At 33.7% G+C, this 27,911-nt stretch overlaps 3 protein-coding genes across 9 annotated transcripts; 1 reads left to right on the plus strand and 2 right to left on the minus strand.

Moving 5' to 3' along the window:
• Positions 1-3,011: 3,011 nt before the first annotated feature.
• On the plus strand, positions 3,012-5,618 carry LOC140828138 (serine acetyltransferase 5-like). Of its 3 annotated transcripts, XM_073191121.1 has the most exons (4): positions 3,012-3,477; positions 4,036-4,523; positions 4,647-4,712; positions 5,240-5,618. In XM_073191121.1, the coding sequence occupies exons 1-4, from the start codon at positions 3,094-3,096 to the stop codon at positions 5,475-5,477; spliced, it is 1,176 nt and encodes a 391-aa protein (XP_073047222.1). In that variant the 5' UTR covers positions 3,012-3,093; the 3' UTR covers positions 5,478-5,618. The 3 variants fall into 3 exon arrangements, with proteins under 3 accessions (XP_073047222.1, XP_073047224.1, XP_073047225.1); XM_073191123.1 differs by lacking the exon at positions 4,647-4,712 and having other exon boundaries at positions 5,240-5,616; XM_073191124.1 differs by lacking the exons at positions 4,647-4,712; positions 5,240-5,618 and having other exon boundaries at positions 4,036-4,632.
• Positions 5,619-10,564: 4,946 nt separating this feature from the next.
• Positions 10,565-14,495, minus strand: LOC140825881 (protein NDL1-like). 3 transcript variants are annotated; one of them, XM_073187898.1, is made up of 11 exons: positions 14,194-14,495; positions 12,828-12,967; positions 12,636-12,733; positions 12,396-12,484; positions 12,229-12,289; positions 12,065-12,151; positions 11,909-11,986; positions 11,741-11,797; positions 11,569-11,624; positions 11,315-11,450; positions 10,565-11,112 (listed from the first exon to the last, which is right to left on the minus strand). In XM_073187898.1, the coding sequence occupies exons 3-11, from the start codon at positions 12,729-12,731 to the stop codon at positions 10,888-10,890; spliced, it is 885 nt and encodes a 294-aa protein (XP_073043999.1). In that variant the 5' UTR covers positions 12,732-12,733; positions 12,828-12,967; positions 14,194-14,495; the 3' UTR covers positions 10,565-10,887. The 3 variants fall into 3 exon arrangements, with proteins under 3 accessions (XP_073043999.1, XP_073043997.1, XP_073043998.1); XM_073187896.1 differs by having other exon boundaries at positions 12,868-12,967; positions 14,194-14,494; XM_073187897.1 differs by lacking the exon at positions 14,194-14,495 and adding an exon at positions 13,062-14,146 and having other exon boundaries at positions 12,868-12,967.
• Positions 14,496-16,377: 1,882 nt separating this feature from the next.
• On the minus strand, positions 16,378-26,414 carry LOC140825882 (uncharacterized). Of its 3 annotated transcripts, none has more exons than XM_073187900.1 (11): positions 26,262-26,414; positions 25,967-26,119; positions 25,730-25,852; positions 23,629-23,749; positions 21,870-21,998; positions 20,641-20,750; positions 20,374-20,557; positions 19,415-19,618; positions 17,860-18,093; positions 17,528-17,729; positions 16,379-16,803 (listed from the first exon to the last, which is right to left on the minus strand). In XM_073187900.1, exons 2-11 carry the CDS (start codon positions 25,990-25,992, stop codon positions 16,709-16,711), a joined length of 1,428 nt encoding a protein of 475 aa, XP_073044001.1. In that variant the 5' UTR covers positions 25,993-26,119; positions 26,262-26,414; the 3' UTR covers positions 16,379-16,708. The 3 variants fall into 3 exon arrangements, with proteins under 3 accessions (XP_073044002.1, XP_073044001.1, XP_073044000.1); XM_073187899.1 differs by having other exon boundaries at positions 26,197-26,396; XM_073187901.1 differs by lacking the exons at positions 25,730-25,852; positions 25,967-26,119; positions 26,262-26,414 and having other exon boundaries at positions 16,378-16,803; positions 23,550-23,658.
• Between the last annotated feature and the right edge of the window lie 1,497 nt (positions 26,415-27,911).

The raw sequence follows: 27,911 nt of genomic DNA on the forward strand, positions 1-27,911 counted from the left end.
GGATGTCGACAGACGACAGAGATTTTCGAGGTGTGGTCTCATCCAGGGCAGGTGCTTGAGCCAAATGTAAAACAAATTGAAGCAATGAAAAAATCAAATAATAAATTAGTAATGAAAAAATCGGCAAAAATCAAAATATACACTCTTGTTGAATTAACGTAAAATTTTAAATATTTTATTATAGAGATTAAAATTAGTAAGTTGATTCACTCTTCATAGGTGAAAACCACTATCGAAAATGGAATGATTGAAACGCAAATTAGTCAAACGAATGACGCGACTGTCTTATTTATTAATTCATAGATTGTTAAAGTGTCCGGCAGATTAAGGGTTTTTAAGAATTAATGGCGCGATTGCACTACTAAAAGATAAGTTGCCAAGTGTTTCCCTTATCTTTTTATCCGAACTTTATGTATAATCCAACTGAAAACTACTTCCATTGCCTCGTTATATATATATATATAAAATATTTTTTAAGATATGGTAGATATGAAAAAAATGTATTTACTAAAATGTGTTTCATAAAAAAAATTATTAAACGAAAAATAGAACTTTTTATAATTTAAGAATAATGGTCTTTTTGGTTTATAAAAAAGCAGATTTGACATCAAAATAAGTATTTTATATATCTCAAACTTATATATTAGTAAAATACACACGCACTGCATGTGTTATTATTATTTTAAATTTGTTCAAATAATACTAAACAATTAACACCAAATTATTTCAATTTAGAAGAGTTGTTCGATTTAAAATGTAGTTTTGTGTAGATTATTTTCAATGTAAAATATGAAGTGACTTGAGGAGGTTTTTTAGTAAGGTAAGAAAGATAATTATAGAATTAAATATTTTGATGTCTTCTAAAGTAGTTAATTTGAAGATCTCACACTTAATAATATAGTATATGGCGTGGATAATGTTGTATTTTTATATATAAAAAATAGCGATCTAATTTGTTTGTTCATTTGAAAATTAATTTATTTAATAAGATAAATGTAGTATTATTATTTAGAAAATGGTCAAAAACAAATTAGTTAGGATTTAAGCCTAGGAAGCCCATGCTATCCTCCGACCTTATTGGGTTATATGTTTATTCAATATGGGTTATGAAATAATGGAGGATTTAAGCCCACAAAAAATGGATCACGAGCTAATGGAGATAGTTCACATCATAGGTTACATATTTAAAATAGCCCAGAAGCCCACATATATTTTTATTTTATGTTATAGATTTTATTACACGATTATATTACTAATGGATTTTGTATTTGTTTATGCTCTTGAGTATAATTAAATATAAATTAAATATGCAAGAAATTAAAATTAGAATACTTATTTTAACCAAATTCAATTATTATGTAAATAAAATAAAACCCATACAAATCATTAATATCTAATCCTTCGGAACGATAACAATAGCCTACATTGGTTTGCTACATTTCATTTTCTATTCTATATTAATGTAAATTATAAAATATGGATAAGGATTGATGAATCTTCGATAAATTTGTAATTTTTAAAAAGTGATTATTTATATAAGGTAATTACAAAAAATATATCGTAATTTTATAGAAAGATGTAAGATATGATTTTGTGATAATTTTATTAAATAAAATTAAAGTTATTTTTGTTTATTTATTTAAATTTTCTATGATGGGATGGATCTTTGATATATAGATAGATATAAATAGAAATGGTCATATGGATAAAATATGTATATTTGAATACAATTGCTTATGCCTCGAAGCTATTAACGTTTAGTGCGATAAATTCAATAGAATAAATTGTCATCGTAACGATCACAATTCTTTAATAATGAAAGGAAATGACAGGGACATGCGCTTCCTCATTGAGCTCAGGGATATTCTTTATCTCCTGAGACCCTCCAAGTTTTCGTTTTCCGCTTAAAATTTTCATAAATAAAATCCAGTCAATTTATTTTTCTGATGGGTCCTTTATTCTAACTAGCTACACTGCACACGCGGTGCGTGTGTGTACAATTTTTTTTTATAATTATTTATGGACTAAAATGAAATTTGACAAATTATCGAGGTACTAAAGTGCTATTTGAATAATTGTAATAAAAAAAATAAAAACAAAAATGTTTTTTGAAATTAAAAAAAAAAACAAAAATGTAATTTTGATATCAAATAGGGGCAAAATAGGAAAACCAAAAAACAGACCAAAGACACCAAAAACAGTTATTTTAATATGCTTAAACTTAATAAATAGTAAAAGATAACAGGATTTTTTTAAAAAAATAAAGATGCTAATTAGAGGTCTCTATCAATTTATGAGCAGGTTTCTTGTGAGACGATCTCACGAATCTTTATCTGTGAGACGAGTCAACCGTATCGATATTCACAATAAAAAGTAATACTCTTATCATAAAAATTAATATTTTTTCATGAATTACCCAAATAAGATATTCGTCTCATAAAATACGATTCGTGAAACCGTCTTACACAAATTTTTGCCTCAATTTTTATGTATTTGTTGTTAACTAAAAAGATAGATTTTATATTCATATTTATTCATAGATACAGGAACCGATTTTTTTATATATAAATAAAATAATTAGAAGTTTTTTTGTGAGATGATTTCATGTATATTATTTATCTGTGAGGCAAGCCAATCACGCATATATTTACAATAATAAGTAATATTTTTGACATTAAAAATAATTTTTTTCATGAATGATTAAAATAAAATATATGTTTTACAAAATTGACTAATAAGATCATGGCATGAAATTTTTTGTTTTAAATGATAATAATAAATCAAGAATATATATATATATATATATATATATATATATATATATATATTATAATTATCCTCCATCATATCACTCCCTCGGTGCTGAAAGCAAGGAGGAATACGGAATAATTATAATTTTATATAACAATGGTAATTTTTTTATTAATATTTATTGTGAAGCACATATTTTATTTGCGTATATAAATAAAAAATATATGATTATGAGATATAATTCCCCACTCACACTTGAAAACAAAAGAGGTGATAGCAAAAAAAAAAAAAACAAAGAGGGGTACACTGCCCTCGGTTACTCCAGACGACCGTTTTTCCCTTATGCCAGCGGCAGAGTTCCTCAACCCTTCAACACCACCCCCGCCGCTCGGGTCGGCGGAGGAGGAGGCGTGGGTGTGGAACCAGATCAAATCCGAGGCTCGTTGCGACGCCGACGCCGAACCAGCTCTAGCTAGCTACCTCTACGCCACCATTCTTTCTCACTCCTCCTTGGAGCGGTCCCTCTCCTTTCACTTGGGAAACAAGCTTTGCTGCTCCACTCTGCTTTCGACTCTTCTCTATGATCTATTTCTCGATATCTTCTCCAACGACGCCACCCTCCGCTCCGCCACTGTCGCCGACCTTCGCGCCTGCCGTTTCCGCGATCCCGCATGCGTCTCCTTCTCTCACTGCCTTCTTAACTATAAGGGATTTCTTGCTTGCCAGGTTTGACTTTTTCGTTTTTAGGGTTGTTATTTTGCCATTTCAAGAACATAGCTTGCTTCTAAAATTTTTGTTAGGGATTAGGAACTTGGAGCTCTTGAAATCTTTGGTAACTCAAATTTTATTTCGATTTTTAATATTATGTGTATTTTAGTTGTTATTTTTTAGAGAAGACTAATATTTTGGGAGATCGAGCTTGACGGGCCAAACATACTTTTAAGGATGAATTATAGGGATCGTGAGGAGTTTATTACTTGTCATGGATACTTCTTCTTGGCACATTACAAAAAATGGTATTCTTTTTGTGTTTTAATTTCAAAGAACATTTTACCAGATTTATAAATGAAGTAAATGAGACGTGGAGTTTTGATGCTGGAGAAATAACATTCATCTTATGTTTTTAATCAGTTTATTAATTCTGAACTCAAATTATGTTGGCACTTTTCTGCTTGAAAAATTGAATCTTTTACTTGCTACATGCTTCTATTTCTATTTTTACTCCTCTCTTGGTATCTCGTTTTCAGCTAAATATTAGCATTGAAATCATGTTTACACTCTCAGGCTCACCGAGTGGCTCACAAGCTCTGGACCCAATCCCGGAAGCCTTTGGCGCTCGCACTTCAATCTCGCATCTCGGATGTCTTTGCAGTTGATATCCACCCAGCTGCCAAAGTCGGAAAAGGCATACTTTTTGATCATGCAACTGGAGTAGTAGTCGGGGAGACTGCTGTGATCGGAAACAACGTATCCATTCTTCACCATGTGACGCTAGGTGGAACTGGAAATCTTGGTGGAGACAGGCATCCCAAGATTGGTGATGGGGTTTTGATTGGTGCCGGGGCAACGATATTGGGGAACGTGAAAATCGGGGAGGGGGCCAAGATTGGTGCGGGATCCATGGTTCTGAGAGACGTTCCTCCAAGAACGACAGCAGTGGGAAATCCGGCAAGACTGGTGGGAGGGAAAGAGCAGCCGACAAAGCACGAGGAGACGCCCGGGGAGTCCATGGATCATACGTCGTTTATATCCGACTTGTCGAATTATAGTATGTAAGTGCAATATTACATTATTATATTAATGTACTAATATTATGTGATTTTCGTGAAGCACTCCTGTTTGGTTTTGAATTTTTCGTTATAATAATGATGAAGTTTGATGTGCTATACATGCAGAATATGGAAACAGTTCTTTGCGACAAAGACTTTGAGACAGTTCAATGTCTCGCTTTGTACAATTAGGTGATTTGTTTTCTTCAATGTGGACTGAAAAATATTGATTTTTTAAATAATAATTAAATGAAGATATTAAACAAAATTAAATGAATATTGACTCACCTTTTGAAGTAATTTGACAAAATAGATTAAAATGATCATAATCTAGCTTAAACCTTCTCAATGGTTTTTGAAATATTGAGTGTCATTTTTTTCCTCCTATATTTTTACTTTGATGGATTTTAATATGTATGACATGAGCTTTATTGTTGACATATTAATCATGGTAGAGAGCATCGGTGCGAAGTAAGTAATATTTGATGAGTTCAATGGTTTATAGTGAAAAAAGGATCAAAACAAAAAATATCCAAAATATTAGGTGAAAATCAAAGTTGGACAAATTACAAGATAAAAATTCAGAACATGACAACTTAAGGACTAAAATTGCAATTTTCCACAATTTAAGTTTTAATTAAATTTGCATATTTTAAAATAAATGGCATAATGATATTATTTGGTATTTAGTAGGAGAGTTGAATGTGAGGTTTTTTTAGGCTTCCTAATCTACCACTGTGGAAGGGCTATCAAAGATCAAAGTCGCTGAGTAGATGGTTGGTGGGGGTGAGAAAGAAGCAGTTATATGGCATCGGTTCTCAGGCATATGTCACCTTCTCAGATGCTCTGTCAGGTCATGCCGGTCGGGCTTCAAGCACAAGCTCGTCTACTGTTATTGCTGAGGCCATTGCTCACGGCCTCACGCTGATGCAGCTAGCTATTGCATGCTCTTTCTGATGCATGCTGCTACTGCCGAGGCTGCTCTGCGACATCTGGGTATGTGAGGCGCTGATGAAGGATAACGAATTGCACTGCGCCAGGAGCTCAATGTTGTATGGCTGTCCGGCCTCCCTCTTCTCCTTCGACTCTGAATGATGATGTCATGAGCCTACCCTCTTCACCGTACTACGAATTTTGAATAGTACTTCTGTTGGATTTATAATTCGAGTTTGATATTTTAATTAAATGATAGTGCCAAATCATGATTTTTTCTTTGAAATTTTACAAATTATTAATATATCAAAATATTAGTTTTAATCTTAAAATATGCTACTATATAGGAAGTAATAAGTTCAATGAGAATAAATTTTTTACTCCATAAATTTATTTAAAAATTTTAAATTCTTAAATAATAATTTGAATAAAAATTGCTAAAATGGTTATTAAAATTTTTTTGTTCTTGAAATTTTATATTAAGGATTTGAGTACTACATGTAGACATCTATAAATATTTAGATGTCTTTTTTCCGGGATTTATAAAAGTTTAATTTAATAAACATGTATATACATAAACAATTTAGTACGCGTATGGTTCTTTAATTTATTTGCATACATTAATTTATATTTTAATAAAATTTTAGAATTAATATTTAGTGATATTATAATATTTTTTAAATTTAATATAAACTAGAATCTTCTAATTATGTACGTGTTAATAAAACTAATGTAAAAAAGGTAAAAAGTTAATTAATATATTTGGAATTTAACATAATTAAAGGTTAAGTCGATTTTATATGTGGGGCATTGCCTGTGTCCCACATGGTTTGGATGGACAAGATTCACACACATATGTGATTTTAAAAAAATTTGTGGACCTCATGTATGTGTGACTAAATTTGGACCATTGATTCTATCATGTAGGATGAAATCAACCCCTCTTATCTGACATTTTAAAATGGGAATTTGCCCAAAACACATTCATATGGCGTGAAAAATTAATGTCTCACAACTCTTATCAGCTTTAATTGAAATAATTAATGTCAATACTAAAGTCATGCCTTCGCACATTAATTTAATGCTTACGCAAGTATACTGTTTTATTTAGTACTGTGTATTTTAGAGAAGATTTAAAAATTACCTTTGACAAAGATTTTGATATATAACCAGTTCAATTTTGTTTACTAGTCTGTCTTTCCAAACAGTCATTTTGCAAAGAAAAAATTTAAGCAAGATCATTTTAAAGGAAAATTAAATCATGCATGCCATTATCACATTGTCTCCAAATATATTTTTTACACTCGTTTTAATTTTTGTTTTGCAAATTAAAATATTTATGTCTAATCCCAAACTCTGAAAATAAAAAATTAGGAAATTTGGACTTTAATACTCATTAAAACATACTCAACAAACTTGAGCAGATGAACCTCCAAAGCCAAAGTTCCCTAAGTAACTTTTCATAAAAAGGCATGGAGCTCTCGTGAGACCTTCTCATTCATCATGTGAGTTGTTTTAAAGAAAGAAACATGCAATAAAAACTGTCGCCGCGATTCCATTTATATATTCGGGCTAACTGCTCATGATCATATATATGTTTGTCAAACTAGTTAGCTAAATCCGTTGTTGGAGTATAAATCACCAAAAAATGAAGGACTTCTCCATGTTTCTGCTCAAGAATGCTCTTGGAGCAAAGATGAAGAAGGGGTTTAGAAACTTTTGCAATAGTGACATCTCAACCTCCACACTAGACCAGAACAAAGCAGCCGATAATCGTACTTTGGTGGCGCAACCAGTACTTGTTAACTCTCCATTGCAGGAGAGGCATCCGACGCTGGAGGAGATGATATTGAAGTTAGAGATGGAGGAGAGAATATCTAGAAGATCAAAGGCACTGAATGACGGGGAAGTCGGGGTTCAGCATAGAATGTCGTGTGTAAACAGCTCCGATATCCAGAGAAGTGCGAGAAACGCCTTGGATCAGTGTCCGCGGTTTTCACTTGACGGGAAAGACTCCATGTATCGGTGTTCTTTCACAAATTTGGGTCCGGTTGAGAGAACTGATCAGATATTGATGCCTGGTGGGGAGGGTGTTATTTGGTGCAATCCAGGGGTGGTGGCCAAACTTATGGGGCTTGATGCAATTCCAGTTCCAGTAAAAACTGGGAATATTATCAGGAGAGAAAGGTTGAGCGCCATGATAAAGAGGCAGAAACTGAAAAGAATGGCAGCTGATCATCAACTTAACAGCAGCAGGAAACGTGAATATTTAGAGATCGAAAAGGGGATTCGCAACGGCTTCAGATGCAGGTGATGCTTCCGGTTTCGGAACGAAGAGAGGGAAATATGTGTGTTAAAATAGGCATGCTTATAAGTGAAGGACAACGTGCTTTTAGTCAATATGATCTACCTGCACTGAGAAACCTTGCCGGATTTTTTAAGACCGGGAGTTACAGAGTGCGCCGGACCGAATCAATTTCCAGCTCAAAGAATGCAAGCATGGAATTGATGGAAACGAGTAAGTTCCTGTAAGTGCGAAGAATGGCAGGTGTTTGATCCTTTTGCGTGTGATTACAGTTTATATTCAAATTATGAACAATATTTTAAATTAATTAACGTGCATTTAGATATTATGATTACTGATGTATTTTACATTCGCACAACCCAAAAGATTTTACCATATTTGTACAGCCACATTAAAATGTGATACTTTTACATGAATTTTACATTCTTGGACCATGCCATCAATTTTCGGTGTCACGTCATCATTTGTCGATGTTATATCGTCACTCTTGTAAAAAGAAGAAAAATACAGCAATGACCGAGTTACTTGATTAAAACTATACCTTGAAAACTTACCAGATTAAAAATGAAAATGGCCAAATTGCAAGACAAAAAATAATAATTTTCATATTTTAAGTATGAAAATATGTTATCTCCAATTATGATAGTCATGTCACTCATCCCTTATTCAGATGAGAATAGACTGAATCTTGGGATGACGATTTAGCTAGAAAGTTGTTATTTCTTTATGCGTTGTTAGTTGAAAATTGAGTTTGTATTAGTCTTTGAGTTGGATGGCAGTGAATTTATTGAATAAAATTTGATTCACATTTGATATATTTGTTAAGGTTTAGTTTTTGTTGGTAATTTAATTCTTGAATTTCCAAGAACACTGCAATTGTTCACTCGATACATCATGACACAATTCTGACGTGACAATGCAATCATATTCTTCTATGCTTGTTCAAGTTAATTTTTCTGCTTTTAGTTTTTTAATTTTCTAAAATATTACTTAATATATAAGTTACGAGTACACGTGCCGACAAAAATAATTAGGGACATTTGCTTGCTCCCTGTCGAACCCACCCTAAACCCTAATAATATATAGTGTCTTGTCGTTCATTGTTTTGGTCAAAACTTCATTGCACAAAACACAAATTTTGTTTTAAGTTTTTTTTAGAAAAGTCTGTTCTATTTTTAAATGAAATTTAATCTATTATTATGAAAGAAACAATCGATCAGACGAACATGTGAAATGGTGCGTGTAGAATGTTCAAAAATGTCACTCGAAAAGAACATAAAGTAATTCTCGGGAATATACGTGTCGTATTTTGTGAGATTGATCTCTTATTTGGGTCATCAATGAAAAAAATATTAGTTTTTATGCTAAGAGTATTACTTTTTAATGTGAATATCGATAGGATTGATTCGTCTCACAAATAAAGATTTGTGAGACTGTCTCACAAGAGACTTTTCTCATACTAAAAAATTATCTTGCGTGGAAATGGACTTGAATAACGTTCAGTAACATGAAATTGGGCTCAGACTGGGAAAAGCCAAAAATGCGATGAGAAAAAAAAGGTGCAAAATCCTCTGATTTTAACTATGATGCTAAAAAGTCCCATGTCTTCAACGATATGCTTTTACGCTAACTTTAACATGTCCTTGATATTTTTGTTCAAGGCTGGCTATATTTTCCGAGGTTTTTCGCTATTTTGAATACCCCAAGAACTCGGGTTCATAACATTAGTGTCTACAAGTTTTACATGTTCACAATACAATCTCAAGAATTCACTCTACTGCAAAACCTCACTTAGCATGGGAGAAAACAAAATACTAATGAAAACATTTAATACAGAGAAGAAATACCCAAATATTAAGAAGTCGGAAAAACCAAGAAAAGGCTTCTTTAACAACAACAGAATCATTCTCAAAATATATACTATTTTCTAATTCAAGGAAAATGGATAAATACATAAAAGGATTTCAACCAAATTGACATTTCATTTATCGGTGAGAGATAGATAGATGGCCGACCAAGAGACTGTTCATGGCAATGTGCTTCGAAGCTGGAGGAGCAAAATTGGTCAGACCCATATTTGAGCGTTCTGTCGAAATCAAACACAATCACGTGTTTTCAACCATTTAGCAGCGGTTTCCGCAGTCCAGAAAAGCTCGCTTCCGGTGGCGCGGGCACCGCCTTCTCAATGGCCGAAGCCTCCACAGCTCTGCCCGTTTCTTTACACCGTTATTATATTAATTTCGTCTTGTCAGTCATAATGATGTGACAAATTAATTTCTTTTTTAACCAAAGTCATGCCATTTGGTTTGAGATGATGTTGACGGTTCATATTTTTTGTGAACACTTTGATCAATGTTCGATTAAGTAAAATGATTTTGAGATGAGATCCTCCTTGCTTTGTCTGAGATTGGGATTGGAACCACCGTACGTAACACGCTATTCCACGTTCATGGATATCAATAAATTGCATTATAATTTTACATTAAAAACGATTGATAAATAAACTTACCAAAAGAATGAGACAATACACGAAGAACATTATATCATATACTATCGAACTAATGCAGAGTTATCTATTATGATAATCAGACAGACAGGCCAGCCCACAATAGTTAATGAAGTCGGGTTTTTATTTCTTATTGCTGACCCCATTAAAGCAATCATCCAAAAGAAATAAAATAATTCTTGAGACAGAAAATCAATCTCAAAGAACCCAAAAATATTTGTTGGTTTACATGTGCTTCTTGCGAGTTATTTGCCATATGTCCACTTTCGACAAGCAAATTGAAAATTCGATAGAGAGAGGTCACAATAATTGAGCAAAACGAGGCAAAAAAGAGTCACCATCTCATTTTGCTCTGTATTTATTTTTATTGCTTTGCTGTCATCATAAATGTCAAGTCACGATTTACAGATCATACAAACAAAATCAACAACTGCCTACAAATGAACGAATGATCCCACAAAATTCCCACTCCCACCTTATGTTCAATAAAGAATTTTGTCTTTCTATCTATAGCAACGATATCTACCCTATTTAATTACTTGAGCAACAATAGCATCTGGCAAATGAGTGAAAAAAAAGGAACTATTTTACGTCCAATTTACAGAGTAAGAACCAAACTAAACTTATCTTTGGGACGACAGACGAGTCTTGATCGGTTTTAGCTTCAATCCCATGCTTTCTGGAGAGAGGAGTTCTGGTGCAATGCAGGATGGGCTCAATGGACTTCTAGGACTGCCGCTGCTGAATTGACTCGACCGGTACAGACCGTATCCTGTGAGAAAATATTCCATGGGAACTAGCATTGCATGTGGTTGCTCCTCAGTCACCATTGATCCACATGCTTGAACCTGTAAAATAAACGGCATTCATTCTTCCATAAGCACCGGTATGAGTGATGCCACGAATTGATATCTATCATGCAAAGTAGCCAGAAGTATTATATTAATATATTTCTGACAAAGATGTTTAGATTTAGCGGGACAGATAGGAATTGAGTTTCATCTAACTTTAAAATGTGCATATCTTTGTATATGGTTCGTTAATTGCTACCTCAACCAAAGCACTGTATCTTCTGTCCAGTTTCGCAGTCATGTGGAGGGACTCTGAGTGAAAAGGAGAATTATCGCCAACAAATATCAGGGTTCGACATTTCAATGTCTTCAACCCATCCGTAAGATCAGGTCTCCTGTTAATATTGGGAGGACAAAAGGTTAAAATATTTCAGAATCTAAACAAGACAACACAAACGTACAGCCTTGAAGAAAATGAGGAGTACAAAAAGCTAAAACCTTGAGCATCATTACCTATCTATAGCTTGAAGGAACCGCAGCACATTTATGCTCTGCCTCTCATCAAGCAGCTGGAAAATAAAAAACTCACAATTGTCACAGCTAAACTCTACAAAACTTTGATAAAAAGAAAACATCTAAAAGCAATAGGCTTGGGGAAAAAAATAACAGAAATTAGAGTACTTACTCTTCTGCAAGATTGAACTATGTCCGACTCCGGAACATCCGCACTACCACGAACTTCCTGATACAAACAAAAGCAATAACGGGGTTAACAGAAAGATATATGCACATTCAAGGGGGTGGGGTTAACAGGGCCACACTGGGTGAAAGAATTATAGAAATACTAATATACCTTGCTGAAGTAACGGTGAAGCAAGAATTCCTTCAGCAGACCACACATTCCATAATAATACAGCAAATTTGACATCACCTGCAGGATTCATTATATTTCGACATTGATCACTTTAACTAAACTTACAATATTGACAGAAAAGAAAATAAATGAGACCTTATTACGTAGCCATTCCGTCCAAGACGGTGATTTGCAAAGAGGAGAAACAAGGATCAAACCAAGAACCCGCTCCCTAAATTTCATCTGGTAACATAAAACTCGATGTCACACAAAAAGATAAATTAAAGCATAATGGTAAAACTGTTATAGCTAAAACATACGGCAAACAATGTGAGGATGTAAGCACCACCAATTACACCCATACACATAACTGCACCAAGCCTGAACGAAATTAAAAATCGCAGCATTATAAGCATATGGTTGATGACAAAATTAGCTTTCAAGCACTGACGGATGTGAATGGAGGTAAATGCAGTCGCATGGTTACCTGAAATGGTTGAGCACTTCAAGAATTTGATAAGCTAAGTCATCGACAGAAGGCACAGGATCATCAGAACAAACTGCAGCAGCACCCAACTGCAAGAACTCTTACCAGAGTCCCATTTAAACTTTCTGTGAGTAATACTGTTTGGAATCACTATCAATACACAACAAGTTCGAAAATTTACTGCAAGAAGCAGGAGAAAATCTACTATGAAAGCATACATCATTTGGCTGATTCACAAACCTCATGCCCAGGAGGACTGATGTGGTAGATACAGAAATTGTGAAGCAGCAAAGTTGCAGCTTCAGGACAGAAGAACAATCCTTGGAAACAAGACATATCTGCCAACAAATATAGATTCAAGAACAATATATTATCAGATTGCAGACAGAAAAAAACTATGAACACATACGTCTGAGGAATCAAATGTCATACAATGAACGCAAAGCTACCAGTAAGCAAACTCATCACTCACGATTTAAAGCTAAATCAGGATAAGTGACCAGGGCCGGTTTGTCTTGGTCTCCATAAACTATAACAGATACAGGACCATGGCCAGTCCGCACGATATGTTCCTGAGTAAAGAATAAAAAACAGATAGTAAGCAGTACTTCACAATCATTATAAGTTCAAATCTTGATATGTAAGGAAATCATAGTGCCATTGTACCATTTATTCTTTGTCCTAAAACATAAAACTGGCTATGTACTAACTACTAAGAAACGTCTCTTAAGTTTTTTATATCCTTCAAGTGAAGGAAATGATCAACATTTACATGAAACTCTTTAGCTGGTTTGCTCACTAAAATTTGATTACGGGGCAAAACAAACGAAAATTTTCCAATCCCCAATCATTCATGATTAAAAGTATGCTAAAGAATGAGTAGTTTAATGCTGAAAAATGTGATAATGATATGATGATTGCAACTTCCAACCACTATCAAAAGAAACACAATAGATAGAGTAACAACCAAGCTGTACTTGCCAATAGAGTTCAACAAAGAATGCGACAGGTGTCACAAAATGTTCTAGATGATAAACCAGTTATAACGACTGATATAGAAGAATAAAAGAGAAACAAGGATCAAGAAAGCCAATAAAATCTAATCTTCATTTCCAATAACGCACCCTGAAAGAAGTATTTTCTAAACTAACCCAATTAAAAAAAATATCTACTTAATTTCAAGAAAAATATAATGAAATGCATATGAACTCTAAATGTCTTCAAATAACACAAGATAATAATGACATTAGGTTAGGCTCTCAAAATCAAGAACCAAATCTGATAAAAACAGCTGTCGTGATCAACATTCATTATTTACATTTCAAGAAATAAAAATAAAGACAATACCAACCCTAACGTTCCCAAAAAAAACGAGCTCAAATATCGAGAAGATAAAGAAACTTGAACAACTGAATTCCAAGGAAATCACATTCATTTCCAGAATCGTAGGGACCACTTTAAGATAAAAAGAGTAATATGAATGAAGGAAAGAAAACTTTTTTTCGACCATGACAACATTCAGAGGGCCGTCGGTAAATATCAGAATCAGATTCACAAAATCAACAAGCAGATATAAAACCGTAAAACCCATGTTGAAAAAATCATTTTTTCTAACCAAGAAAAACAAAACACCCAAAAAACTAACTCAAAAATATAACAAGATTACAAAAATGCCGACATGAAAAACGGCCTGCAACGGAATAACAAAACCCAAATCACAAACCTAAAGAAAGAAACGGCGCACACATTTAACCCCAAAGCCGAGCCAAACAAAAAAGAAAAATCAACAAGAAGCAACCTTGCCGCCGAGATAAATGGTTTCCACGTCGAGGCAAACGGAGTCGCCGCTTAATTCAGCCATAGCCGCAGCCTCTCCCTCTCCTCCACGCACGCACAAACTCCTCTCCCTATTCGTTCCTTTCCAGAATTTTTTCTTGCAAAAACATACCAGAAATTTATACATACATATATATATTTATATTTATACATATATACAGAAATCCTCGCGCTTTTTAATGGCTTATATACGAAGCGATTCTCTCGCCGGTGATCTCTCTCCAATTTTTCTATGTATTTATTTCAATGTCCACCGACGCTTTATTTCTCTGTAAATCATTCCAATTAGTTCTCAATTCGACAATGATGTTTTTTATATATAAAAAATTATTATAATTAAATTTGTACCACTCATAAATATTTATTAGCACATAAATAAAAATTAAAAGTATTATAAAATACCCAAATTGTTACTTTTATTTAATCTCTATATATAAATTTATTTCTAATTTTTTAGATAAGTGGCATGTCAACTAAGTTGAAAAAAAAAATTATTTCAATCAATTATATAATATTCAATAAAATTAATATGAAAATTAAAAATCATCTTAAAAATAAAATCTCATTTATCATTTAAATATTTTTTTATAAAAAAAGAGCTTATGTTAATTTTTTTTTTTAATTAATGTATATTTATCAAATATCGAATTTTAACTCTCTTCACATTTTATCCTCAGTTTAAACTAAAATTTTAACACTCCAAAATTAATAGGTATTTTGAATAAAATAAATTTAACCAAATTTTTTTACACTCTTCTATTTTTAGGTATATTTATGTATCATTTAAATATTTTTACACGCTTTTTTAACTTGTGAAAAATAAAAGATATGTGATAAATAATAAAAACAAACGAAACATAACTTGATTAAAAAATTAGAAATAAAACATATACCAAGGTAACAATTTTAGTAGTTAATAATAGAATTAATTTTTATTTATGTGATATTTTATATTTTTGGATCACTTTTGCTAAATTGGATTTCATTCCAATTTCTGAATAAATAGAGTTTTGGTAAATATTACGTGAGATGGGATGTAAATATTATTGTCCATAAATAAATTTTAATAAATTAGGAAAATAATGTAGGGGGCATTTGTGTAGTTTCTCAAGGTAACGGACTGTTGACAGCCCGTGAATTGGGACTATGGTCAAACAATCTAACCGACAAATTTGACGGAATATTCTGACACCTGTCCTGATTTGTCGTCTCCCCCTCGACGGCCGCATACTTTTTGCTTCTACTTAAGCGTGCATTAAATGATAATTATCCACTTATAAATCTTTTTCATTAATTTTATAACTAACAAATTTTGTCTTTATAGTATTATGGGGTTTTTAATTTGTATTTTTTAAATGATTCACCCAATTGCATAATGACATTATTCATTTGGGATTAGAACTAATGGACTTTTTGAACAGCATAATAGAATATGCTTTTTATTTAAATTAATTTAATTTCCACAAGAGAGTATTCCTAAAAACAGTGATTTATATATTTATTTTGTCATCTAAAAATAAGGTTGACAACATTCCCTATATATTATAAGAAATTAATCAAGTTCTCCCACTTTATTCTCGATTATAAGTATTGTATAACTGATATATTCTAATCCAACTCAACTCTTTTAACTAAACATGAACATACTGTTGTTTGTATTAGAACAAATTAACAGCATTGACTATGCTATATTAGACATATACTCTACATAAAATTCAAAGTGGAATGCATATATATGTTGCATGTTCAAGACACGATAATTTATCTGACAAGCTTGACATTCATGGTACATACACACATATGTAGAGATTAACATGTCAAATGGTTGACTGACAAGATTAATGCAGATTGGATGAAATTTGTATTATTATATATGGTAAGTAGGGTAAATTAATTTTAATATAATCATTACTCCTCACGAACATGGATGGCATTAAAATAAACCTCCAATCATCAGTGTCGGAGAATTATCGTAGAAGACAGAAAATACTTGCATCTCTCTCTATGTTTGAATTAACATATTGGTAATATATATTTTAATTCAAAGTCATTCAGATTAAATAAATGAAAATTGACTTCGTTGGAAAAGTAAGCGACAGAAGAATGAATCTAAAGAAAAATGACCATAATTCACTCCATGACCATAATAACCGAAATAGTATTGCAACAGCCAAAACTATATCATTACTTATTTATTATGTAAGCACCCTCAAATTAACAATTTTCAACAATTTTACGTAACCATGATCTTAACCTTCTTAAATATAGTGTTATATAACACAACCACCTCTGAAGACAAAGGCAGAAGTCGAAAGAAAAACCAAGATTGATGAATTCACTATCACCTAAACAATTAATCTAAAATTTGTAAGCATAGAGCTGATCGAAGTAAGATGAGGTAAATCATTTTGAAGCCACAAGTAATAGGAACAACCCCAAAAGTAGATGTAATTTCTTGATTTGCATCATTTGGCTATCTAGCCTTCCTCCCAGACGATGTCATCGTCTTCATCATCTTCAAAAGCTTCTGCTTCTACATTTAAGTCGACCTTATAATGAACAGATGTGCTAGCTGAGACAAAGCAATAAGCAAATATTTTTGTCAAAGGCTCATCAAAATAACGATACGAGCAAATTACAAATTTCTTCTGAGTACGTCTAGTTGTACTCTATTGCGGTTTGAGTGCTTGCAAAGAGACATCGTTCAGAAACAGGAGCACACAGTTCAGAAAGGGATATTGGTAAGTTCTTAGTGTAGCTTGTCCTGCCTAAGAGTTTAAACGAATCAAGCGGTTCGCGAGCTTTTCGAGCCAGCTCAAAAATATTTGACTTGTATTCGCAAGTATCAAATTCGAGCCGAACTCGAACTTGTTCGAATTTATTTTTAGTCAAACTCGAGCTCAAATTATATTGTTCGATAGTTCGCGAGCCTCGTTATTTTATTAATAAAATAGATATTAAATAAATAGATTTCAAGCTTTTTAAGTATTTATTTTTGAACAATAATTCAAAAAACTAACTAATATGTTCGAATTTCGAGCGGAACTCGAACATGAGCCCTGATTTGAACCGAGCTCGAATAAAAAATTTAAAATTTTTCGATCTTCGAATCGATCTTAAATATATCTATTTCGAGTCAAATTCGAGCCTTAAATTTTCCATCATATTCGGCTCGATTCCTATATTCCTCTTAATATTCCGAATGACCGGAAAATCCAATTCCAGTTGCTATTTAAATAGTATACTCTACAAAAATTTGGAAATAAATCAAAGGAAAAGAGCATGACGATATTTACCAGTAGGAGGGGCATCCTCCCATTCAACATCTTCTCCTTCATAATCATCACGTTTCGACTTGACGCCAACTTGACGCTCCGTGAGTGTGAGCGATACTTGAGCGGAGGTAGTAGCATTAGGTGATTCATGTGTCTTGGCCATTTCCTCTTGTTCACGTTGGCACTGAAGTATAGCAGCATAATAAGCTTTCACACATTCATCCTGGCAAAACAAAATGCATATTTCAGAATAAAAAATCAACACCAGCATAAATATTAAGAAAAACCCCTGTGAAAGTTTTAAAAAAAAAAACTCAATGAAAATTGATAAAACCTGTAAAGCCAGATCGCACCTGAATATTCTTTGCTTCATTATTTACAATTGTGGATTTCTTGTCATCCGAAAGTTCCAACTTCTCCAACTTACCACCTATATTTGCCTCTGGCTTGGTCTCTCCAAGTTGCTCTTTCGTATAATTCATTCCTTCCTTGATCATCCATGGAGGCAAAATTTTCATAGATGGATTAGTATTAATTGATTTTATATCTTCTCCTTTCACATCATCTCCAGTGAAAGCAACTTCAACCTGCAATATTCAAACTTTGAGATATCCGTAGCATCAGTTCCTTTTGTAATGTTTATATGGATCAGGTAAATAAGCAAAATACAGGCTTATAATCTGCAGAGTAGATTGAGTAGGTTGATCAGGCTAGAAATACTTTATGCACCATATTTACGCGTTCTTAACATTGCCGCTTAGACATACAAAGAACAGCAATACAAGCATCATACTGATCATACCTTTCAGCCTACAGTAGTTGCAACTCAGAATAAGAATTATTTGCTTAAGCAGGGGTATGTGTAGGATGAGAAAACCAATAAATCTCATGTCAACCTATCTATGGTTGGTCTTTCTGATATCCAAAATTGATAATTGGACAGAATCCGATCACACTTTCGAATGATATCTAATCTTTGGCGAAGAACAGACTCGGTCATCCATCATGGCCTTACCATGATAAAAGATGACGAAATTCCCTCAAAGAGCCTCCCCCACACTTACAGCCCACCCCAACCTGTGGTACAGCCTAACTCATTGTCCAACCTACTGGTTTTCCAACCCAGAATCACATACCCTTCAGTTATATATGTAGAATGAAGAGAGTTTGGTTGGGAAGATTATGTACGATTGATTATCCCATGCTTGGTCTCTTTCTGAAGCTGAGATCAATTATTTCAAAGCATGTAATCGAGCATCCGAGTAACAGACAATCCTAAAAAATATATGGACCTATCAAATGCTACAGCCTGATCAATTCCGTACCACTGACCATCCTCCTCTCCTTGGTAAAAATGTTGCATCTTGAGAAGGATTTGGTGTGGCAGGGTAATTGACAAGATTAGCATTAGGGTTGTCAACCCAAATCTGTAAACCCGCAAATTTGATCATAACTATGAAATCCCATTCGATTGAATCCAGTCCAATAAAACCCCTATTATATCCAGACAGGGTATTTATAATCCACGTAAGGGGACAGACATCACATAATTATAAGTTAAAAGATAATTTTTTGAATAATATTTATGTTTTCCCTGACCTCATATACTTAAAAAACAAAATTACTTATTCATTAAAAAAAATAACAGGGCTAACCCAAACCCAACTCGATGTACAACAATTTTAACCGAGCGAGTTATACTTTTATATCATCTGGACCCAATATAAGTTATGCGGCCTAAAGTTAGCTTGAAATCCAGTCCACCATATCTGTTCACACCCCTAATTAGCATATACCATACAATCGGTCCATACTTCCAAATATTATGACTCCTAATACTTTCAACTCAAGAAACAAAATAAAATAAAAACTTCTTGCAAGTGAAAATAAGGTATTATAGAAAGTAACCTTTGTCTCCCCAACGTAAGGCATAGGAGTTCCACCGAACCCAAGACCTTGAAAAGATTTAGATGGATCATTGGAATTTAGGTCTCCATTTCCAGCACGGCCAGCGGCATTTGCTCGAAGTTCCCAGGCTTGAAGACATCCGAATTCGGGAACAGGTAAATCCTTAACTCTTCCAAGTTGATCAATCAGTGGTTTTAGTTGATCCTGTACTCCAGCAAACTTTCTTAGCTTAATTAAAAACCAAGTGTATGGAGCACAACAGAAAAATTTCAGAGGACCTGAAAAGAGAGAAACAAAAGGTTTTTCGCACATTCTTTAAGATGACACTCGAAATACTTTTTCTATTGTGTAGTTTTCAAGAGAATGATAACTATCAGACAAGTGTACACAAAAGAGTCCAGTTACATTAGCCATTTTTCATAAGGTTCAAATGCTTTTGATGGCAAGCCCCTGCTAAAAGAGTTCACAAGCGCTTAATCTTTAAAAAGAGCCAATAACTAAATGGGCAGCTCGTTAGATATGCCATAACAGAGATAAATATGTTGTACAGAAGATATAATGGTAGTAAGCATAATTTTGAATTGAGTAAGTTTCGACTGAAAAAAAAAACTGAGTAAATTTCAAAACCAGCACCTTAATATATAAAAGGAATAAATAATATGCCAAGTGTACCGGTTAAGAGTTGTGGGTAATATATTTGCAACATGCTTAGAAACGCAAACAGGGGTGTCCATTGTAATCACAATTTTTCATCAACGAGGATAGTTTATCATCTATGCAAACTTTAATCCTTACAAATAAAATAAAAACAGCTTTGGTTTCTTATAAAAATGCCACATGTACCTTGGTAGTTTCATAGCACTAGGAAGAGTTCATGATTCTTCATTTTGTCACATAAATATACTCAGGAAGGTTGAGTGAAGCCAACACAATTCAATATAAATTACAAGAGAACAAACCTCCATATTTGTTAGCATGTCTTTTAATTTCTCATGGCGACGTCTCCTGGCATTATCATCTCCATCTCCTGATTCTTGAGCAGCTAATTTGTCGCTCTCAGCGACTAGAACTCCATTGCAACTTTCACAGTGAAAGTACTCATCATATGGAGTAATCAACCGAAGAGCATCAAGGGCCGTATATCTATAGTTATATTTTAGACATAAACTATCAAATTCTCCTACAAAGGCTAAAGCAAAAAAAAGGGAGGGAAAGAGAATGAGAACCTCTTACTGCAGTTTGGGCATATATACTCCTGCACCGTATTCTTGCTTTCCAGTTCATCTTTTAGCTTTTTTTTCATGCGATGTAATCTATACCTTACCACATCATGAATCTGGAAGAAAAACAATTATTTTATCGCTAACTCAAAATAGAGTGTAGATGGCATACATGACAGCCCATTTATACATGAAACATCATGCTCAGTGGCATAAAAAAATAGGCACATTGCAGATAAAAATAATCTGAAACAATACTAATGATCGACCAGGATGAAAGTAATATCTGTACAAAAACCGTGAGATTTATCATCTAATAGTTTCATGAAATGCAAGCCATCAGAAACTTTAACACACAAGGTTAGTGCTTCTAGGAAAAGAAATTGTATTTGTGATACCATATTTCCTGAAGTATGAGCAATCAGAAACAAAAGGCGAGCATTTTTAAAAGGTCACAAAATGCGATCTGATGCAATATTGTCATGAAAATTGAAAACAAATCGAGAAATGTTAGACCTAGTCTCTATCCTGTGAAAACTTCAAAGGATATTGTATGTTGAAATGTGATAAGACTGCTGACCACTGGAATTCAAAATAAGAAGTGGACAAGAATAGATTCATAGAAGAATAAAACCTCTGCAATGTGATATATTGATTTTAACGGTAAAAGAGTTCACAAAAAAATGACCAACCTGTCAAAGATAATGTCCTAACAGAACAAACTTCTCCTCTTCCTACCGATGCTAGCTACACTCACACAGAAGCTGACCACTATAAAAAGTAACTAACCACCCCCCCCCCCCCCTCTCCTCCCAACTCCTCCTTGCATGCATTAAACCTAAGGCTTTGGACTGATGTCTTCATGTTTCATTGTCTTGGTAAACAAGCTGAAAACCCCCAAAACTGAGCCTGTAACAAATTGCTAATATAACATCGAAGCAAGCAGAAAAGCTTGATTTTGTTTCATCTCAACAAACCATCCTGTCTGTTTCAACCTTCTTTGCGGTTCTTTTCTTCTCACTCCTCAAATATTCTCATTTCTTCTAGTTCAACAAACCTTCTCTCTATGATGCAAGCCCTTGTCTCTCAAATAAACAAGGTAGCTAAACATCCTCAACGGAAATAAATTTCTCAAAAATAACCATGCAATTCAGCATGCGTATCTAGCTTATTACAAATAATATCAGTCTACTACAATATATCTTCTAGTTATGAAGGCTTCAGAAGCTAAAAACCTGAGCATAATCAAGACAACAATATGAGTGTGTATGCATCTTAAGCTTTTCATCGCCTTCTCTCCCGGTTTGCTGACCATCGGCTGTGGCAGCCACTGCGGCATTGTAAATTTTTGCACCTTTAGCAGTCTACCAAATATCAAAGAGAGATTAGTTTGAGGCAATACCCAAAACAAAATACAAAAAGAACTGCAAATGAACATCTGGTGCCCAACTCCGTGCCAGTTTCAGAGACATGTCATATATCCTACAAAAAAGCGCATTTATTCATAATATTTCGAAAGCAATCCTAGGTATTCCAAAAGCAAAAAGAAAGGAAAAGGGTAAATAAGACCAAAGCATGTTGACTTAGAGATTACTTTAGAATTCAGGCCAATAAAGGGAAACTGCAATTTTAGTCCTGAAAGTTGGCTTGTTTTGAATTTTAGTCATTTAATGTAACTTGTCAAATTTTGGTTTTCATTCAGTATCTTGAATTTGTCGTGGTCTTTTTTTTTGTTTGAAACCACTAAATCAATTGAATATGGTTTATTTGGCGCCGATTCTCTCCTACGTAGCACATATGATGAGAATAAATCTCATATTAATCAAATTAAAATTCATTTGATGAAAAAAAAGAAAAACAAAAATAAAACGACCCTCAATACTTCAAAATGGGAAAAAAAGCTTGCCGTTTCTTTCTTTTTTATATATATAAATTTTAATTTGTTAATATAAGTTTCATTCTTATCACATGAGCCTAGTATGAGAGTATCGGTATCAAATAAGCAATATCCGGTGTAGTGGTTTAGGGTAAGAAGAGTACCAAACCAAAAAAAAAAATCCATTTCATTGTATGAAATCAAATTTGACAAAAAAATCCAAGTCATGGTATGAAACCAAACTTGGACAATTACATGACTAAAATCCAAAACTTTCAACTTACAAGAAGATTAAAATTGCAATTTTCCTTGCTAGAAAACAAATGGCTTTCAGAATATAATTCATAGACAACTGTTAACAGGTCAAAGAGAGCAAATCAGCTGTTTAGATCTAATCAAAACAAGTATGAATGGCTAATCATGGGTGAGATCCAAATCCATTTAAACGGAAGTAAACTTCAGAAATGATTCGTCCGTGGAAAACATTTTTATATTTTGGAGAAAAAGAAAAACTTTTTCCTTATCTTCTCCATAGCTACCAGAGATATTTATCCACCAAATCCAACCACCCTTGAGTATCCTCTATTACCTAGATGAAGTGAATTTCATAGCCTAGAGTACACAACAAGCACGTGCATTCAAAGAAATGGTTTCAAGCAAGAAAACCAAATTTATAAGGTCAATTACATGATTATGCTTTGACATAATGGATGACACAATGCCTGCTAAAATAGCAGCATGATTTGCAAAATCTAATCTACTAAAAGCGACGGAAAAAGGAGGGAATAGGTCATTTCTACTTAAAAGAAAACTATTGGCTCTAATATGGACACATATACTCTAATTGATGGTTGGTCCTTCTCCATTGAATTCTCAAATTGTATCTCAAAGCACCACATAAACAAGTGCAATCAACATCTCTCTTCCATGCATGTGTATAAAAAAATGGCCACATTCATAAAGTTACATGATACTACTACATACGTGCAAACAAGGGCACATAACCAATAATTAGATATATGCGTGAATAAATACATACACGCATTTGTGAGATCTTGTGTGCATAATCTTGGAGATACAATCATTATCCGCCATAAAACTCAACCAGCAAAGCTAACCTCCTTGCGGTGATCACGAGTGACAAGCTTTTCTTCTTCAAAAAATCTTAGAGTTCGACGAAGTTGCTTTGTGTGAAGCTTCAAGTCCTTAGCCAAATCTTCTTCCCTGACCCACTGGCGTCTAAAACAAATAATGAAAATAAAGTTCAATGTCCATCAAGATCCAGTTCAGATATAGAAGTCACATCTTAAAACAAATCTAATCTTGCCTTCTCTAGGTGTCCAAGTCCAATTAGTTTTCATGTTTGAGTATAGTAGGGGACATGGGCCATTTTATTTTTAGAGGAAAAGATGAAAAAGAAGCTTAGAAGAAACGACTTTTACTGCTAGAAAACTGCTTTTTAAGCACTTTTTTTAATCAAGTTTATTAAATTAAGTTCTACATCCAAACATAACTTTCTAGAATAAGAAAAAATTGTTTATTTTAAAGAAGGTACTTTTGGTTACATAGCTTCTCTATCAAATCGCACTCTGAGCCCACTAAGATTGGCATTACCCACACACGTAATATCCTCAATTCCAGTAAACCAAAATGAAATCAAAGTGTTGAATTCATAAATTTTTATTTCCAATAACAACCAATTTCATAATTCCAAACTCACCACTCATTGTCCCCTTGAGGGCTTGAACAATCAGTAGACATAAGCTACAATGTAGTATAAAACAAGATCCACTTATAGCTTGATTAAGACTTCCACTCAATCTTTTCAAAATTTTACAACAAATTCTTCCACTAAGACAGCTAACGTTACCTTTCATGTTACCTATAAATAAACATATTAATAAAAAACAACTAGCCGTATTTACTTGAAAAAAAAACTTTATGGCTTTGAGTAACATGTTGTGATTTCATATGGAACTCAGGAAACTCACAAGTGTAAGTGCTATGCAACTTCATGTAGTCACAAAACAATAAAAAACCAACTGAACACTTTTAGACTTCCAGATGAACATACACAGTAGTTCACTAAAATATCAAATTGAATAGCATCAATGTCTTTATCATGCTCTTTTTAAACCATGTACACCATATAGAAACCAACAGAGTAAAATAAGGTGTATGAGTCATGGAACAGAATGTTATTACTTTTTTATTAGCCTTTGCTAAAATATTTTGGAGAACACCTATTAAATTATTCAGTATTTTGCAAAGTACGCATATTGAATAAACCCATGGGCAAAAGAATTTCTGTATCTTCGGGGTCCCTTTTAAGAGGGGGTGAAACTTATTTCTATTTTTCATGGATAACTACTACTGTCGTGACTTCCCTTAAACATTTATCAAGTAGAATGAAGAATTTCTCATCCAGAAAAACTAGTTTACATAATCTGAACCTGTTGATGGTCTAGACCTATCTCTATGATCAATAAAAAAGGCCCTTTTAGAAGGTATAGAAATCAGCCATCTGTATTGATATAACTGAGGAGACGGCAACTTTAATTTATCAAAACAGATATAATTATAGCTACATTTCTAAGTCTTAATGGAATGAAGCCACGAACTCTCTATCATGAGGGAGTGATGATGATCATTGGTACAAGAGCTCTCTTTTTTCAACCAATTCTATCTCTTAGGAATCCTATCTCCTAGAACCTGGGACTTAAAAATGAAAAGCTAGTAAATGTTGCATGGGTGGCAACTATTCCCTCCTTGTGATATACGGGATTCTTGAATAACAAACAGTATGCTGCTCCAAGCCTTATCCCATGCACTACCTACTGTTAGATTTGAGTCATTTGACAAGTCCACACTGATTGAAGGGATCCACTGTTATTCATACTTGTCAAATCTAATCGAATTTTCCATAAAATTTTCGTTAAGATAAGCAGTTAGCAGGTTTACATACACATGGTATTTGGACTAATTCTAGACATAGAACTCATAAATCTGACAAAAGTACGAACTTTTCTTCGTGATGCCATGCGCTAGAAAAAATTCAAACACGCCATAGCTCTATATATCACTCTTCAAGCATTCTCTTGATGAAAAGCAAGAGGTTACTGGATAAGTACCACATAAATTAAATCAATAATAAACTAAAGGAAAATCAATAAAAGATCACAAAATTTGGCCAAAGTAGCTAAAACAGAAGAGCAATACCGAGTAAGAGCATCAAGAATGACCACAGCTATGCCCCTGTTATCACTTCTTCCAGTCTTGAGCTGGTTTTCTCCTTTCGTTGTTATGTCATCATAAAATGCTCTTGCCGCAAGTTTCACCAATCTATTGATCAATGTTAACAAGAAGATATATAAATTTCAACCAAACCCAAGAAAGAACAAGAGTACGAGAAATTAATTAAACACAAAGCAATCGTCAAGTGGTTTTCGCGTTTACCGATTAAATGGCTCGATGCTACCCATTTGTTCTGCTTTTACAAAAGGAAAGGGCCAGCGAGCTTCAAAACCATCACGCCCCACCAGCCGTTATATTTATCAATCGGTAAGTAATACGCACCTCTTCTTTTACTGAAAGAATCAAAATCACAAGCTGCGTAAAATAACTCGACTGATCAGTAACGACAAAATCAGCAAAAATACAAATTTATGACAAATAGGAGACGAGACCTAGAACAATGAAAGATGCTGCGATCGGGGCTAGAGAAACCTGGGGAAATCAGAATGGAGTGTACTATTTAGGTGGCAGCGTCTTCGGACGATATACGACGCACGCCCCCGGCGATGGATGGAAGCGGAGACCGCCCGTTGCACTGCGAACGCATGGGAAATGAGAGACCCCTGAAAGGGAGGGGGGTTAATGGAGCGCTGTGGGCAAATACAAACACATAGCCGGATTATTCTTCGTCTTGCGTTTTATATTGAATTGAAACCCTACAGATACCCCAAAAAAAATATTAATATATTTTATAGAATATCAAAATTTCAATTTTTAGGTAATATTTTTATTTCTAATAAGTACCTTAAAAGTTGTCATATTAAAAAAAATATTAAATTTGTGCTCTCCAAAGTAATATAATTCTTAGTTTTAACATTATAAAATGTCAATCTAATTAACTCTATTGGAATAAGTCAGAATACTATTTCATCGGAATTATTCTGTTTCTTGTCGAGCCTGTTATTATTATTATTATTATTATTATTATTATTATTATTATTATTATTATTATTATTATTATATGTTTGAAGGCAAATTTTTTTAAAAATAAACTGAGGATTATAAATAAAAATAAATACTCTATTAAAGTTATGTATCAAATTAAATATGTTCCATTATGATTCCTAGTACAATCGAATCCCTCCGACAAGCGAGTAACTTTTCTTTGTCACAAAACGAATTTGAGGGGTTGATCCCCATGTCTATAGGCAGCATGGTGAATTTGGAGGTCCTAGACGTATACCACAACAATCTATTTGACGTGTCTTTTCAATGATTTAAGTGGCGAAATTCTTAGTGATGGACCTTTCTGGAACCTCACGAGTCAATCATTCTCATAAGAAAAGATCGACTCTTCAAATCTTGCTAGTTTTGTTGGCGATTCCTTTATTATATTGGGATATTTTGAGTGAAACCAAATCACAGAAACAATAACACCAAACAGATTACAATCTTTGTGTTTGAAAACCCCATTTCGAGTTTCGTATCACGAACTCGTTGAAACAACCAACGGATACACGAAAGCAATTTTCTAGGCAGTGGGAATTTTGGAAACTGTTTACAAAGGAACGCTTAAATATGGGATGAACGTTGCCATAAAGATCTTCAACTCGAAATGATCAGAAGATGCATTCACGAGTTTCCAAGTCGTATGCGAAGTTCTGAGAAACCGCCACAACAATCTATGTAAAGTCATTAGCTCTTCCTCAAATCAATATGAAGTTCTGAGAAACCGCCACAACAATCTATGTAAAGTCATTAGCTCTTCCTCAAATCAATATTTCTAGGCATTGATACTTGAATATATGCCGAATGGAAGCCTCGAAAAATGGATGTATTAGCAGAACATGTTCCTAGATTTGATCGATAGAATCAGCATAACGATAGATTTAGCCAGTGCCTTGGAATATCTCCACCATGATTGTCCCGTACCTATAATTCTCCGCGACTCAAAGCCGAGTAACATACTGCTACACGAACATATGGTTGCACATTTGTGTGATTTTATCATTGCAAAACTACTATGGGATGGAGAAAGCACCATACAGACAATGACAATAGAGACACTGGGTTACATTGCACCAGGTAAAACACACTACTTCACTATAAATTGTTGTCCGCCCCAGCGATTTTAGATTTATTTTCAAAGCGATCAGCTACGGCATTT

The sequence above is a fragment of the Primulina eburnea genome, chromosome 3 (assembly GCF_022965805.1).
Source record: "Primulina eburnea isolate SZY01 chromosome 3, ASM2296580v1, whole genome shotgun sequence".
Taxonomy (NCBI): domain Eukaryota; kingdom Viridiplantae; phylum Streptophyta; class Magnoliopsida; order Lamiales; family Gesneriaceae; genus Primulina; species Primulina eburnea.

Bases quoted from the DNA above. Each gene is read 5' to 3' on its own strand.
- LOC140825882 (XM_073187900.1), bottom strand. From the start codon at position 25,992: ATGGGTAGCATCGAGCCATTTAATCG. The intron at 21,999-23,628 runs GTTAGCTTTGCT...GATATTTGGTAG, and splicing joins CTCGTGATCACCGCAAGGAG to ACTGCTAAAGGTGCAAAAAT. The intron at 17,730-17,859 runs GTGCGATCTGGC...TTGTTTTGCCAG, and splicing joins ATGAAGCAAAGAATATTCAG to GATGAATGTGTGAAAGCTTA.
- LOC140825881 (XM_073187896.1), bottom strand. From the start codon at position 14,358: ATGTATAAATTTCTGGTATGTTTTTGCAAGAAAAAATTCTGGAAAGGA. The intron at 12,968-14,193 runs GTTGCTTCTTGT...TTCTTTACTCAG, and splicing joins CCATTTATCTCGGCGGCAAG to GAACATATCGTGCGGACTGG. The intron at 11,451-11,568 runs GTAATGATGCTC...CAATATTAACAG, and splicing joins TTCCTTCAAGCTATAGATAG to GAGACCTGATCTTACGGATG.
- LOC140828138 (XM_073191121.1), top strand. From the start codon at position 3,094: ATGCCAGCGGCAGAGTTCCTCAACCCTTCAACACCACCCCCGCCGCTC. The intron at 3,478-4,035 runs GTTTGACTTTTT...TTACACTCTCAG, and splicing joins AGGGATTTCTTGCTTGCCAG to GCTCACCGAGTGGCTCACAA. The intron at 4,524-4,646 runs GTAAGTGCAATA...CTATACATGCAG, and splicing joins GACTTGTCGAATTATAGTAT to AATATGGAAACAGTTCTTTG.